At 38.1% G+C, this 15411-nt stretch overlaps 1 protein-coding gene across 1 annotated transcript in view; it reads right to left on the reverse strand.

The window, feature by feature from the left end:
• Nucleotides 1-12087: 12087 nt before the first annotated feature.
• Nucleotides 12088-15411, reverse strand: part of IL26 (interleukin 26) — a 31124-nt gene continuing 27800 nt past the window's right edge. Inside the window, exons 4-5 of the mRNA XM_006859612.1 lie at nucleotides 12268-12333; nucleotides 12088-12177 (exon numbers count right to left, since the gene is read on the reverse strand). Coding sequence (XP_006859674.1) covers nucleotides 12088-12177; nucleotides 12268-12333 — 156 coding nt within the window. The remainder of the gene's footprint in view (nucleotides 12178-12267; nucleotides 12334-15411) is intronic.

Below are 15411 nucleotides of genomic sequence, written 5' to 3' on the forward strand. Positions count from 1 at the left end.
TATGTATTGAGCACCCACCCAGGTCAGGCCCTGTCCAGTGAACAAAAATGACAAAAATCCCTCCATTCATGCACCTTACATGGGAGAGACAAACAAAATTAAAATAAAATGTAAATAATTTGTATGGTATGTTAAAAAATTAATTAATTAATTAATAAAACACAAACTTCCAATGAAGTCTAACTCATAGAGTCATAGAGATCCTATAGGGCAGCACTGTTGTTGTTAAGTTGATTCTGACTCATAGCAACATTGTATAGGGTTTCTAAGGAGCAGCTACTGGGTTTGATTGGCCGACCTTGTGGTTCACAGTCCAGTGCTAAGCCTACAGGGGCAGACCAGGAGCCCATCAGTCAGAGTAGAACTGCCCAATACGGTTTCCAAGGTTGTAAATCTTTTTGAAAGATGATTGCCACCTTATTCCTACACAATGTCCGATTGTCCAATAAACAAGGTCAGCACAGGCTTACTTGGGTTTACTTACTAATCTGTAGTGAACAATTTTATATTTTTTCACCACTTCAAAGATTCTGATTCTAGATGTGGTTGCCACCTCTCTCTCTCCCAACCCCACAGTACCTTCCTTCAAAATGAAAGCCTCCTTTCAACTTTACAACCGGTAGCACAGATGGAGTACCCAGTAAGCAAGTTAAGTCTGGGCATACTTGTACTTATTTTTTAATTTGTAGTGAACAGTTTCATGGTTTTTACCACTCTGGGTTTATTTGTGCTTAATTACTAATCTTTAGTAAACAGTTTTACAAGTTTTTCACCAGAGCTGTGGTGAATCCCATGTGAAATTACTCACTACAGATTAGTAAGTAAACACAGTAAACCTGTGCTTACCATGCCTCTTGGGTAACCTACCCCTGCTCTCATAGTGAATTCAAACCTTCAGCCTTTCATTTAGCTAAGCACTTAATCGCTGCTTCATTAGAGTGTCTTATATGGTATAGTCTTCTACTATGTGGAGTCAACTCTGATTCCTAGTTACCCTCAGTAGGGTTTCCAAGACTGTAAATCTTTATGGGAACAGACAACCTGATCTTTCTCCCGAGCTTTAGCAGTCCAATGCTTAGCCCATCGTGCCATCAGGTATATTGTTGTTGTTGTTTAGTGCCGTCATGTCTATTCCAATTTAAAACAACCCTGTTTAGGTTTTCCAAGGAGCAGCTGGTGAGCTTGAACCGCTGACCTTACGGTTTAAGCCAGCCTTGAGTGATAAAATTATGGAAGGACAAAAAGAGATGAGTGTTATGGTAAGAAGTTTACAATTTTAAATAGGGAGGATACCTCTCTAAGGCATTTTTGTGTGTGATGACTTTATTTATAGAGAATTTTTTTCCTAATTAGTTAAAAAACAATAAAAGCAGTGATGCATGAAGGCATTTGATGCAAGGGGAAAGTTGGTTAGGATTTCAAACTTAATTATTTTTTAAATGATTTGTAGGGTGTTAGGGGTATACCGCTGGGCACTGTGGGTTAATGCGCCAGAACTGCAAGCTTGGTGATTCAAGCTCACCAGCTGCTCCTCGGAAACGCTATACAGGGTCGCTATGGGTTGGAACCAACTCGACAGCACTTAACCACAACAATATAATTATGCATATAAAAAGATGATTAATTTAGCAAGTTGTTAAAACTGAGACACCATTTCCAAACCTCAGACGGGAATTTTTTTTTTTTTTAATGTTGATAATATTCAGTGTTAGTAAAAATGTGTGTGTGTGTGGTGGGGTGGGCATGTGAATAGACACTATAACAATTTTAGAAAGAAAAATTGGTAATATTTAGCTTATTTTCTAGAAAACATTCCTGTAAAATAAAAGCTTGGCTCAAAAAATATTGAAGTAGGTATAGATAGAATTCTTTATATAGCATCTTTTATATGGACAGAAAAAATAAAATTGGAATGATTAAACAAATTATATTCTGTTTATTCCATACAGTATTTTGCTGCAATTGAAATGAATATATATATATATCATGAACTTATATATGTACATATATGCATATAATCAACAATTTACTTTCTATAATTGTTATAGTGTCTATTCACATGCCCACCCCACCACACACACACACATATAATGAACTTATATGCATATATATAAATTGAAAAGCTGTTTCTAATATGTTAAGTGGAAAGAGTTAGTTGATGGGTACAATAAATGGTGGTGGTATTTTTAAGTGCATGCATTTTTTTTTTATTGTTGCTATTGATAAAAACAGAAAAACTGGAATAACAAAACATAGTCAGGAAGGGAACATTCCTTGAAAATACAAATGATGCACATAATAATGATAAGTTACTTGTTTCCAAAACATTATTACATTAAATTCTTCTAGTTGATTCGGAATCACTGAATTTCTGTCAATATCTGCATAGAATTCTTAAGAAGAAATATAGTGTTAGAGAAATATAGGTTTTTTAAAAAATATTCTGTGATATATTCATTTTTACAAGCATGTTTGCCATTTCAACAATCTTCAACCATACAATTCAGTGACATTAAATATGTTCAAGATGTTGTTCAACTGTAACCACTTACCATTGTATTTTGTAATTAAAAAAACCCTAATACAATATGATGAGGTGTTCTGCTCCTGTAAAGATTAACAGCCTCGGAAAACCTGTGCAGGGTAGCTATGAGCTGGAACCGACTCCACGGCACATAACAACAACAACAACAATACAATGTGAAAGAGAAAAACAAGAAATGAGAAATCATGGTCCCAAGAACTCAGAGAGGATTTATTAAGAACAGATGGGAATGAATAAAGTACAGATTAGAAAAGCGCCCAGATGCTCACCCATGTAAACTAACACATAATTCACAATAAAAACTTAAAAAAAGAAAAAGAAAAGAAAAGCACCCAGAGTCATACTATTTGCAAATGGCTGGGAAGACTTGGAGCTATTGCTCTGGAGAAGAGGAGATTTATAGGCTCAGAGAATAATAATGGAATCTTCTCCCTCAACCACAATGGCAGCAATTGGTCACATGCACATGCCAGACCTTCAGAAGCAGGGAGGGGACTGACTATTGCAGATAGAGAAACTTAGACTCTGTCTGTGGCTCTCCAGGTATAAAGAAAGTCACAACCAGGTGAGCATTAAGGCAGCCGTTAAGGGGGATGTCCAGAAAAGTTCCTTCAAGGTCCAGCTGGGGAAATTGACCCCCAAATCCACTTTGCTTCTGGTTTTGGCAGTGTAACTGTCAGAGGTGCATGAAGAACACAAGAAAAATTGGCATTTGAGTATGTAAAACTAGGTACAAAATGGAATTCAGCTCTGCCTAGCTGGAGTTATTCATAGGCGAAAAGCATTTAGATTTTAAATTTTAAAGCATAAGAAACTATGACTTTTATTTATCACAATAACCTCAGTGATGACAGACCGACAAATAATAAGCATTCAGTATATGTTTATAGCATTGATTGACTCATTCTATGTTCCAATTTTTGTTAATATCTCACAGTCATAATTAGGGGAGCCTACCTTTTGGATTTTTATGATGTAGGGTAATTCGCAGCATGGTTTCGCATCTGCCTTTGCGATTTTCAGACTGAGCTTTCACTTTTTTTTCCCACTATGTGTATATCTCACTAATAAGAAGGCTAATAACTCCTATAGCTTCTTCCCTGGCAAGCTGCAGTGAGCACACCTACCTGGGAGGAGACTTCTCTCCCAGAAGTGTCAAGGGGAAAGGATGAGGGCAGTGCTGCCAACCTGGCACCCCTTCTTGAGTGCCACAGTCATCAGAACCATGGAATGACTCAGTGAGCCTGCTATGCTTTCATACCTCTAACTCCGGAAACAATGACAGAAGCCCTGAAACCAGTTTGTAACCTGAAGCTCATGGCTTGGCTTTTTCTAAATTGGTATCTGTGGGTAGGTTAAAATTATCAAGCTCTTATTTCTAAGTATTTCTAAATTGAGCCAGAATGAGGCAATGGAAATTCATTATGATGCAGGATTTTCCAAAGTGTGAGACACATTCCGCCAGGGGTTTGCAACATAATTCTATGTGATGCCCAAACTAATATGCTTTAATTCAGTTAAGAATGTATTTAAGTTTGGTTATCAATTTTAAGAGTTATATATTCATTTACAATTACTTTTATTTGAGGCAAGTAGAAAAGTATCTGATTTAAAGTCATGATATGCAAATAGTAGGGTAGGTTCTAATGTTGTTGTTGTTGTTGTTAAGTGCCATCGAGTCGGGTCCGACCCATAGCGACCCTGTACAGGGTTTCCGAGGGTGTAAATCTTTACGGGAGTAGAAAGCCTCATCTTTCTCCCGCGGAGCGGCTGGTAGTTTCGAACTGCTGACCCTGGGATGCATTGTAACAGCACATTCTTCATGCCAACCAGTGAAAACATGGTAGGAGGGAATGCCACAGCCAAAGGAGATCCAGGAGACTATCTAATAATGTAATTGATTCTTGTAATTATTTTGGTATTCAATAAGTATTTGTTGGGCACTTTATATAAATTTCTGAGCAGAACTACAGTGAATCAATCATGACAATCTAGTGCAAGAGACAGATGCTACATATGTTGTTGTTAGGTGCTGTCAAGTTAGTTCTGGGTTATAGCAAAAGCCCTATACACAACAGAATGAAGTAGTGCCCAGTCCTAGCCATCCTCACAATTGTCATGTCTGAGCCCATTGTGGCTGCCATTTTGTCCATCCACCTCATTGAGGTTGACCCTCCACTTTACCAAGCATAATGTCCTTCTCCAGGAACTAATCCTCCCTGAAACATGTCCAAAGTACATGTAATTTGTGTATAGTATATTAATTATAATCATGATACATTCTGTTAGTAAGTGCATGTATGAAACCATTAACAGTAAGATGATGTTTGAACTAAATCTTAAACAATCAGGAGAAATTATCCAGGAAAAGTGGGGTTTCAGAACAGCACTGGAGGCAAGTAGTAAGAAAAATAGATCATGAATTAGAACATAAGAGGGCCAGGGGAGCTGGAGTACAGAAATCTTTAAATCCCTTTCTGTGCAAATGAACATATAGAGCACTCATGGTCCCTAATTTCAATCAGGATCAATCTAGAAATATTCCCAAGAGGCTGAGCAACCTGCTACTGACCATATATCCAAAGAGCAGCAGAACCAAGGCCTCAATCCATTTTCCATGGATTTGCACATCTACTCTCTGATTATGTAGTGGCCATTTATACAAGCCCTGGTTTAGGTTCTGGGGATCCTGCAAGGTACAAAAAAGACAAAAGCCCTGCCCGGGAAGCATACATTCAGATATGGTGAAGATAGTCAATAAGTAAGACAATACAAGCATGTCAGTGGAAGAGAAGTTATTAAGAGAAAAGTGATGCAGCATGACAGAGGTAAGACATTGACTTGGGAAGAGGCCACTATTTTATAAAGGAGCTGTCTAATAACATAGGCAGTTCTCTCAGTAATATATTTTAATATATTTGTCCTAGTCCCATTAGGATGCTTTCAAAAAAAGATCCTTTCAAATCAGTGGCTTCTGAGTGGATCTTCTAGGTCAGTTAAATTCAAGGCAGAAAGGTCAGCTCAGAAGGTATGGCAACTGTTTGGGGGATTCCAAAGGGATTACCTCGATAGCTTTTCTCAAAGGGCACTGAATAATCACAGGACTTATAATGAAGATGTTTTAAGGAAACTGAGGAAAAAAATCAAGAAAATTGTGCCAAGGATTTTTTTTTTTTAAGGAGCTCTGGTAGTGTAGTGGTTACGAATCGGGCTGCGAAGCTTAAGGTAAGCGGTTCGAAACTACCAGCCGCTCCACGGGAGAAAGATGAGGCTTTCTACTCCTGCAAAGATTTACACCCTTGGAAACCCTGTACAGGGTCGCTATGGGTCAGAACCGACTCGACGGCACTTAACAACAACAACAACAACATCAAGATAATGCACCTCCTCATTCTTTGAAAACAGCAGGGCTGTTCTGCAAGAATTTCCCAGGGAAACCTTACCCCATTCATCCTACAACCCTGGATCTTGTCCCTTCAGATTTCTTTTTGTTACCTAAACTCAAAGAACATTTAAAACGAATATAAAGTAATATTTTGGCATCTATTGCAGATGCCAAAACTGTCATTTTGACGTAGTATAAATCGAAGAGCACAGAATTCTTTAGGAAAGAGTTAGAGATACGGAAACACTACCTTCAGAAATGCATAAATCTATATGGAGGATATATTGAGAAGCAACAGTTTCACATTTTGATAATTTTGTTTAATAAAGGTTTTTGTGATTATATAGCAATTTTTTTTTTTTTTTTTACTTACCCTCATATGTTAGAGCAGAATAAAGGGATATTGAATGGTTTAAAATCAGGAAACAGATGGTGCAATCAAAACATTCCAGGATAAACAGAAGCTAAGAGACTTTGTCAAAGCCAACCCAGCGCTTCAAAACATCCTAAAGGGAGTTCTTTGGACTGAAAATCAATAAGAACAGACAACAACCAGAGATTGACAGACATGGCAACACCACCCGCAACTCAATCGACAGATAGCAGAGTCCAGAACAGAACAAAATTACAACAATGAATTCAGAGGACCTGGAAGTTCAAAGATCAAAATAATAGCAATGTCTAAGAAGGGGGAAATATAGGAACAGAGATCCAGGTGGTGAGGAGGTCAGGTAGATTGAAGAATATAATAGACTGTCTTAAGTGGAGGGAAAAGTTAGTAGATTATAGGGTGACCTCAAAGAAAGTTAATACTTCACAATATACCATGAAAATGAAGATCCAAGTAGAACATGGAAACATTAAAACTAAGAAGAAACTGATAAGAAATAGCACAAAAAACATGAACTCAGTAAAATTAGGAAACATGTGCTCCAGGACTGTATCCTTTCACCATACTTATTCAGTCAGCATGCTGATAAAATAATACAAGTTGTGGCATTGAATTGAAGGAAGACTCATTAACAAGCTGTGATATGTAGATGACTCAACCTTGCTTGCTGGAAGTCAAGAAGAATTAGAAATACTTACTGATGAAAATCAGAAAATCAAAGATTACAGCTTTCAGTACGGATTGCACCTCAATGTAAAGAGAAAGAAAATCCTCCACTGGACTAATCAATAATAGCATGATACATGGAAAATACTGAAGTTGTCAAAGACTTCATTTTGTTTCAGTTCACAATTAACACTCATGGATGCAGCAGTCAAGAAATCAAACAATGTATTGCATTAGGCAAATCTGCTGCATAGACCCTCTTTAATTTTCTCAAAAGGAAAGATATCACTTTGAGGACTAAGGTGTGCCTGACCCAAGTCTTGGTATCTTCAATTGCCCCATTCTTGTAAAAGTTAGATAATGAATAAGTAAGACCTGATCTATACTTACGGACATAGCAGCTTAAAAGAGGGAACAAATCTTCACAGTAAGGACCATTCCCATGCCCTCTGTAAACAGGGGTAACAGGGATGGGCAACTTAGACATTTACTACCTAAAATGGAGGAGCTATAAAGGCACGAAGTGACTGGCTTACAAGTTTTCAAGAGGGAGCTTGGTTTCACAGGATGCAGGGGAAGGTAGACTCTCCACTGAGTCGTTTTCAACCTGTCTAGAAGGAGCTCTGGTAGCCTAGTGGTTACAAATCGGGCTGCGAACCTTAAGGTCAGCGGTTCTGAACTACCAGCTGCTCCGCGGGAGAAAGATCAGGCTTTCTACTCCCGTAAAGATTTACAGCCTCGGAAACCCTGTACAGGGTCGCTATGGGTCGGAACCGACTCGACGGCACTTAACAACAACAACAACAACAACAGATGGGGCTGGTGAAAGGAGATGGGGATAAGACTCTTGTGGTTCAATAGTGAGTAATTGTTACCAGGACTGATTGAAATTGCTGTAAATGTAAAGGTAGATATTTTGTAACAAAAGGTGGGGAGTGGTTGATCTTACAGTCCAGGGGGAGAAAAGTGGAGTGTGGGACCCTATCCAGAGAAACAGCGACACCAGAGATGGAAGCAGAGATGATGGACGTGGAGAGATGGAACAGCTGGGGACACTAGACTCATGGAGGAAAGGGGATGTGTGCTTGTGGCCGGGGAGCAGGCTTGCAGGGTATGCCCTTTGGTTGTTTGAATGATTATATATTTCTGAGTGTTTCAGTGTACATCAAAAAAAAAAAAAAAAAAAAAAACCAGAGGGAATGGAAGCAAATGCTATTGAATGATGATGCACGGAGGGGATTGTAGTCATTGCAATGAAATGAAATACGATAGGATGAGTGTAAAGCTGATGTTTTCCCATGTAAACTATCACTCAGTTCACAATAATTTTTTTTAAATGAATAATTAAAACCAGAGAAGAACTGATCCATTTGAATTATGGTGTTGAAGAAGAATAATGAAAGTACCATAGACTGCCAGAAGAACAAACAAATCAATATTGGAAGAAGCACAGCCAGAATGTAATTCTTAGAAGTCAGGATGGCAAGACATCATCTTTCACACATGTTATCAGTCCCTGGAGAAGGACATCACACTTGGTCAATGAAAAAGAGAAAGATCCCTAACAAGATAGATTGGTGCAGTGGCAGCAACAATGGGCTGAAGTATAACAATTGTGAGAATGGTGCAGGACCGAGCAGTATTTCATTCTGCTGTTCATAGGATCGCCATAGTCAGAACTGACTCAATGGCACCTAACAGGAACTGCAATAACATAACTCAGGATGTGATCCTATTTGTAGAAATAGGATCTTGTTCTATGTAATAAATACTGTTGTTGTTGTTAGGTGCCATTGAGTCAGTACCAACTTATAGCGACCCTATGCACAACAGAACAAAACACTGCCTGGTCCTAGGCTAACCTCACAGTTGTTGCCATGCTTGAGCCCATTGTTGCTCCCACTTTGCCAATCCATCTCACTGGGAGTCTTCGTCTTTTTCGCTGACCCCACCTTACCAAACATGATATCCCTTTCTAGTGACTGGTCTCTCCTGACAATATGTTCAAAGTATAGTCTGGCCTAGAAGGAGCACTCTAGCTGCACTTCCTCCAACACAGATCTGTGTACTATTTTGGAAGCCCATGGCACTTTCAATATTCTCCTCCAATACCATAACTCAAAAGCATCAAGTCTTCTTTGATTTTCCTTATTCACTGTTCTACTTTCACATGCACATGAGGTTATTTAAAATACCATAACTTGGGTCAGGTGCACCTTAGTCCTCAAGCTGACATCTTTGTTCTTCAACACTTTAAAAAGATCTTGTACAGCAGATTTGCCCAATACAATACGTCGTTTGATTTCTTGGCTGCTGCTTCCATGAGTGTTGATGCTTGATCCAAGAAAAATGAAATCTTTGACAATTTCAATCTTTTCTCCATTGATAAGAATGTTATTTTTTTTTTAATGTTATTTATTGGTCCAGTGGTGAGGATTTTTGTTTTCTTTACCTTGAGTTGCAATCCATACCAAAGGCTATCATCTATGATCTTCATTAGTAAGTATTTTATGTCCTCTTCACTTTAAGCAAGCAAGGTTGTATCATCAGTATATCACAGGTTGTTAACGTGTCTTCCTCCAACACTGATGCCACATTTTTCTTCATATAACACAGCTTCTCAGATTATTTGCTCAGCATATAGGTTGAATAAGTATGGTGAAAGAATACAGCCCTGGCACACACTTTTACTAATTTTAAAACATTCAGTGTTCCCATGTGCTGTTCGAACAACTGCCTCTTGGTCTATGTGCACATTCCTCATGAGCAGAATTAAGTGTTTCGGAACACTTATCCTTTGCAACATTGTTCACAGCTTGTCATGATCCACACAATCAAAAGCCTTTTCATAGTTAATAAAGCACAGGAAAACATCTTTCTGGTGTTCTCTGCTTTCAGCCAAGATTCAGTTGACATCTTATAATTATAGGGTGGATCATAAACCTAAGAATTTTTGAATTATGAAAGGACCAAACTAGACACACACAGAGTCACACTCACAGGAAGAAGATATATTCCAAGAAGCACCAAGGAACATCAAGAATCCCCTGCAAATACTAGAAACTACAAGAGGCTCACAGAAGGAATCAACATGGCTGAGACCCTCATTTTGACTGTAGCCTCCAGAACAGTGAGAAAACCAGTTGCTGTTCTTTAGAGCTCTCATGGTATTTCTATTACAGCAGCACCAGTCGATTACAACACTCTATTTCTCCTGCTGGAGTCTGGGTGTGGAGAAGTAGGATAATGCACTGGACCGCAAAGTCGGTTTGAGCCACAAGGTCAATGGTTCAAATCCACCAGTCATTCCTCAGAAACCTTAGATAGGGTCACTAAGCATCAGAACCAACTCCACAGTATATAAAAACAATAACAACATTGCTCTTGCTGAGTCTCGCAACCTATTAACTAGGAAAAGCAAAGAATTTGAGAAACAAACCACATTTAAAAAATATTGAGTTCAATCACGCAAAATACTGGGGCTGACAGGTGGAATTTTATCCATAAGGACCAAAGCTGATATAATAAAGGCGTCTTTGCTGACAGAAAAGTGACTGTTCTGCTGTCCCTTTGACACCTAAGTAATGGAGCAGCTTTGGATGATTTGTAAGCAAGACCAGAGACTCTGGACTCTGGAAGTTCAGCACATTCAAACTGAGCTATGAGTAGTACTTATTCCTGAAAAACACTAACTTTCAAATGAAGTAGGGCAACAAGAGACCATGGGTGTCCTGTCTCCTCTCTGGTCCTTTGGAACAGGTTCATGATTCCTCAAATCCCAGCTCTAGTTTTCCAAATATTCCTCAAGGAGGAAGGCTGCCTAGCCACTGATGGCCCTAGGAAGCTCTGGATTTGCAGCACAGGATAAAGACAGAGTCCTCCAGTCTTGCCCTCACCAATTCCCTCCTGCCCACTGCACCTCTTACTTCCTGTGATTTTTTCTAATAATAAATCCTCCAATAGAGATAAGATCTGAGACCACAGTACGTTGTTGATGGGAAAGTAAAAAAAAAAAAAAAAAAAGAGGTTGTGGGGGGTGTGGGATGTGGCAAGGAACAAAGAGATAATTTTGGAATATGGGATAAATCAAGAAAGGTAGTTCCAAGTGAGTTGACTCATAAGACAGAGCTCCTTTGGGTAAGTAATAGGCAAATGATTAAAAAGAAAAATTGAAGAGTGAGAAAGTAAAACAAAGATTCGGCAAGAGCCAAATCAGTGAAGGTCTTGGAGAAGTCCTACCAGCTCATACCATTGAACACCCAGTCAGTACCAGGTGCAACATGTGAAAGTGAATGTGGCTGGCTACCAGAAGTTGTTCATACCTGGTATGACAGCCGGAAAACAAAGTCCATTTGAAACAGTAATGTGGCCATGCCATATCACTCATTATACTAAAGGGTTAGTTGTCCACATAAAGTTTTAGACAGAAAGACATGTTTACAGTGATGGATTCTGAGTTGCATTTATTTATTCACTCGTTATCAATTTTTTGTACTGTACATAGAGCACACAGAAACAGCATTATCAAACGTCCACATCATTTCAACTTTGGTTACTTGTGGTCTTTGTGGCTTGGATTATCAAACAAAGACATTCCCTGTAAATCACTCAAACTGCTTGTGTGTCCTATTTGATCTGACCTGGTTATTACCCATTGTACTTCAGTGAAATTCTAGCATACTGTCATGAAAAGACATCCAAGGAAAAGAAACACAGTTTATTTTATTTTATTGAAATTAATGTCTGCTAAGAGCTAAATTCGTTCTAGACCTATTTAATGTACATCAAATCATTAAGCAGACAAATAATCATATTCATAAAATCAACCTGTATCTCAATACCATAAATCTGCTATCTTCCCTCTACAAATGTTACATTCATACAATGTACTTGTGGATAACAAAACATAGTCAGGATGGGAATATTTCTTGAAAATACAAATGATGCACATAATAATGATAAGTTACTTGTTTCCAAAACATTATTGTATTAAATTCTTCTAGTTGATTCGGAATCACTTAATTTCTGTCAATATTTGCACAGAATTATTAAGAAGAAATATACTGTTAGAAATTTATTTCTGGTGATTCTCATAGGATTTCAAAATATAATGCTTTCCAGGAAGTTTTTAATCCAGGAAAGAAGGATATCCAGTTCACTGATGGCTTTGTAGATTCCTTTACTTCCTATCTGCAGACAAAGTACATATATAAATGCAGATATATTTCATATTTAAAAATTTGAAATTTTTTTCATATTTATTTTTATTAAAATACTTACCCCATAATATATTCTTTTTATTCTGGCAATGGATTTCATCTCTCTAGTAGATGAAGGACAGGAAATCTAAGAAATCAACAATAAATAACAATAAATGCAAAAAGACGCTAGTAATACTCACTCTTCCATCCATTCAACAAGTAGTTATTGAGTATGTACTATGGGCTGGGCACTGGGTATGCACAGGCAGGTAAATGATACATGGTCTCTGTTCTCATGGAGTTTACAGCCTTATGGGGGAGACAAATGACCAGTAAAGAAACAAAAATTTTAATGCAAGTTATAATAAAGTTATGTTTGTAATGCACAAGACTATGATTTACAGAGACAACCTACTTCTAACTGGGTGGACAGGAAGGGTTCCTTTGAAGAACAGCTTATAAAATGGGACCTCAAAAATGAGGAAGTAAAGAGAGAATGAGGCAGGACACAAAGGGGAAAGCATTTAAGGCAGAAGGAAAAGTTGCAAAGGTTTTAAAGCAAAGGAACAAAGAGATAATTTTGGAATATGGGATAAATCAAGAAAGGTAGTTCCAAGTGAATTGACTCATAGGACAGAACTCCTTTGGGTAAATAATAGGCATATGATAGGCATATTATAATAGGCAAATAATAGGCATATTAAAGCAAGAAAGAGCTTAGCGCTTCCTAGAAACCAAGAGAAAGGAGTAAGAAAGAGAAAAAGGCAGCACTGTGGGCCTAAAATCGACGTTAGGATTGCATCATATGCACAGGGAGTGGGCTGAAGCATGAGGATGACAAGAATAAATGCATTATTGGAAAAATCATACAGACTGCCATAAACAATGCATAGAATCATGTGCAAGTATGGATTGCCAGGAGAACACACCCAGAAACTTGATATTAGCTTTAAAATTAAGAGATGGAGCAATCTGATGTCTTGAGAAATTGGCTTGTAGCTTGACTAGGAGAAACTACTAAGGTCTTGTATGGAGATAAATTTTCAAACCCTATCTGATCTTGGAAGTCCTTGGGTGGAGCAAATAGCTAAGCACTCAAATACTAGTCAAAAAGTTGGCAGTTAAAACCAACCATAGGAAGACAAGCCTGGTCTGCTTTGAAAAGTTCACGTCCTGGAAAACCCCATATAGCAGTTCTACTCTGTGCACCTGGGGTCACCATCAGTCCGTATCACCACGATAGCAACTAATACCAACATGTGAGCAGAGAAATTGTCCAGGAGTCAGGCATGAAGAAATTAAAATCCTCCTCTACTATTCCTTCCACCATTAGTCTGTCAGTTTACTATACTGTGGTGGCTTGCATGTTAATGTGATTCTGGGAGCTATGCCAACGGGGTCAAATACCAACAGGTCAACCATGATGGGCAGGTTTCAGCTGAGCTTCCAGACTAACATCAGGAAAGATAGGCTGATGATTTCTGAATGTTTGTTGTTGTTGTTGTTGTTGTTGTTAAGTGCCGACGAGTCAGTTATGACCCATGGCGACTCTGTGTAAGGTTTCCAAGGAGTGGATGGTGAGCTTGAACTGCTGACCTTGTGGTTCAAATGACTTTGCAGTCCAGCGCATTAATCCACAATACCACATCAGGACTCTGAATGTTTAGCCACTGAAAATCTTATGAATAACAGTGGAACACTGTCAGACAACACAAGAATATTGAAAAATGATGAATACTATCAGAATATCATCAGATGTAGTGCCAGAAGATGAGCCCTTCAGGTTGGAAGGCAGTCAAAATATGACTGGGGAAAAGCTGCCTCCTCAAACTAGAGTGGAGCATGATGACACAAATTGACCAAGGCTTTCGGGATCTTCATTTGCTGATGGGTGCAACTCAAAATGACGAGAAACAGCTACAATCATCCATTAATAATTGGAACATAGAATGTATGAACTATGAATCTAGGGAAATTGGAAGTTCTCAAAATTTAAAGGAAATGCATAAACACCGATATCCTAAGCATTAGTGAACTGAAATGGACATTTTGAATTTGACAATCACATGGTTTACTATGCCAGGAATGAAAAATTAAAGAGGAATGCCATCACAGTCATCATCAAAAAGAACATTTCAAGATCTATCTTGAAGTAGAAAAGCTGTCTATGATAGAATAATATCCATATGCCTACAAAGAAGAGCAATTAATGCAACTATTATTCAAATTTATGCACCAACCACTAAAGCCAATGATGATGAAACTGAAGAATTCTACCAACTTCAGTTTGAAATTGATCAAACATGCAATCAAAATGTATTGACAATTATTGATGACTGGAATGAAAATGTTGGAAACAAAGAGGAAGGAGCAGTAGTTGTAAAATATGGCCTTGGTGATAGATACAATGCTGGAGTTCACATGATAGAATTTTGGAAACCAATGACTTCTTCATTGCACAATTTTTTAAAACAACATTAAAGATGACTGTTCACAAGGACATCACCAGATAGAATACACAGAAGTCAAATTAACTACATCTGTGGCAAGGGGTAGACTGTGGAACAGACCATCAATTGCGCATATACAAGTTCAAGCTAAAGCTGAAGAAAATTAAAACAAGTCCACAAGAGCCAAAATATGACCTTGAATATATCCCACCTGAATTTAGAGATCATCTGAAGAACAGATTTGATTAATTAGACACAAATAACTGAAGACCAGAGAGTTGTGTGATGACATCAAAAACATCATACAGGAAGAAAGCAAAAGTCATTAAGAAAACAAGAAGGAAGGAAAAGACCAAAATGGATGTCAGAAGACATCAGAAACTTGCTCTCCAGCGTAGAGATGCTAAAGCAAATAGGAAAAATGAGGAGGTAAAAGAGCTGAATAGAACATTTCAAAGGGAAGCTCAAGAAGATAAAGTCAAATATTACAATGAACTATATGTAAAGACCTGAAGTTTGAAAACCAAAAGAGAAGAACACACTCAGCATTTCTCAGGCTGAGGGAACTGAAGAAAAAATTCAAGCTTCAACTTGTAATGTTGAAGGTTCTATGGGAAAATAGTGAATGATACAGAAAGCATCAAAAGAAGATGAAATTTTGATACACAGTCACTGTATCAAAAAAACAGTAGACATTCAACCATTTCAAGAGGTGGCATATTATTGGCTACCTAAAATGAGGGGGTGATAAAGGCACGAAGTCACTGGCTTAC

This window comes from Chrysochloris asiatica, unplaced genomic scaffold (genome assembly GCF_000296735.1).
Source record: "Chrysochloris asiatica unplaced genomic scaffold, ChrAsi1.0 scaffold00033, whole genome shotgun sequence".
NCBI classification, from domain to species: Eukaryota; Metazoa; Chordata; class Mammalia; order Afrosoricida; family Chrysochloridae; genus Chrysochloris; species Chrysochloris asiatica.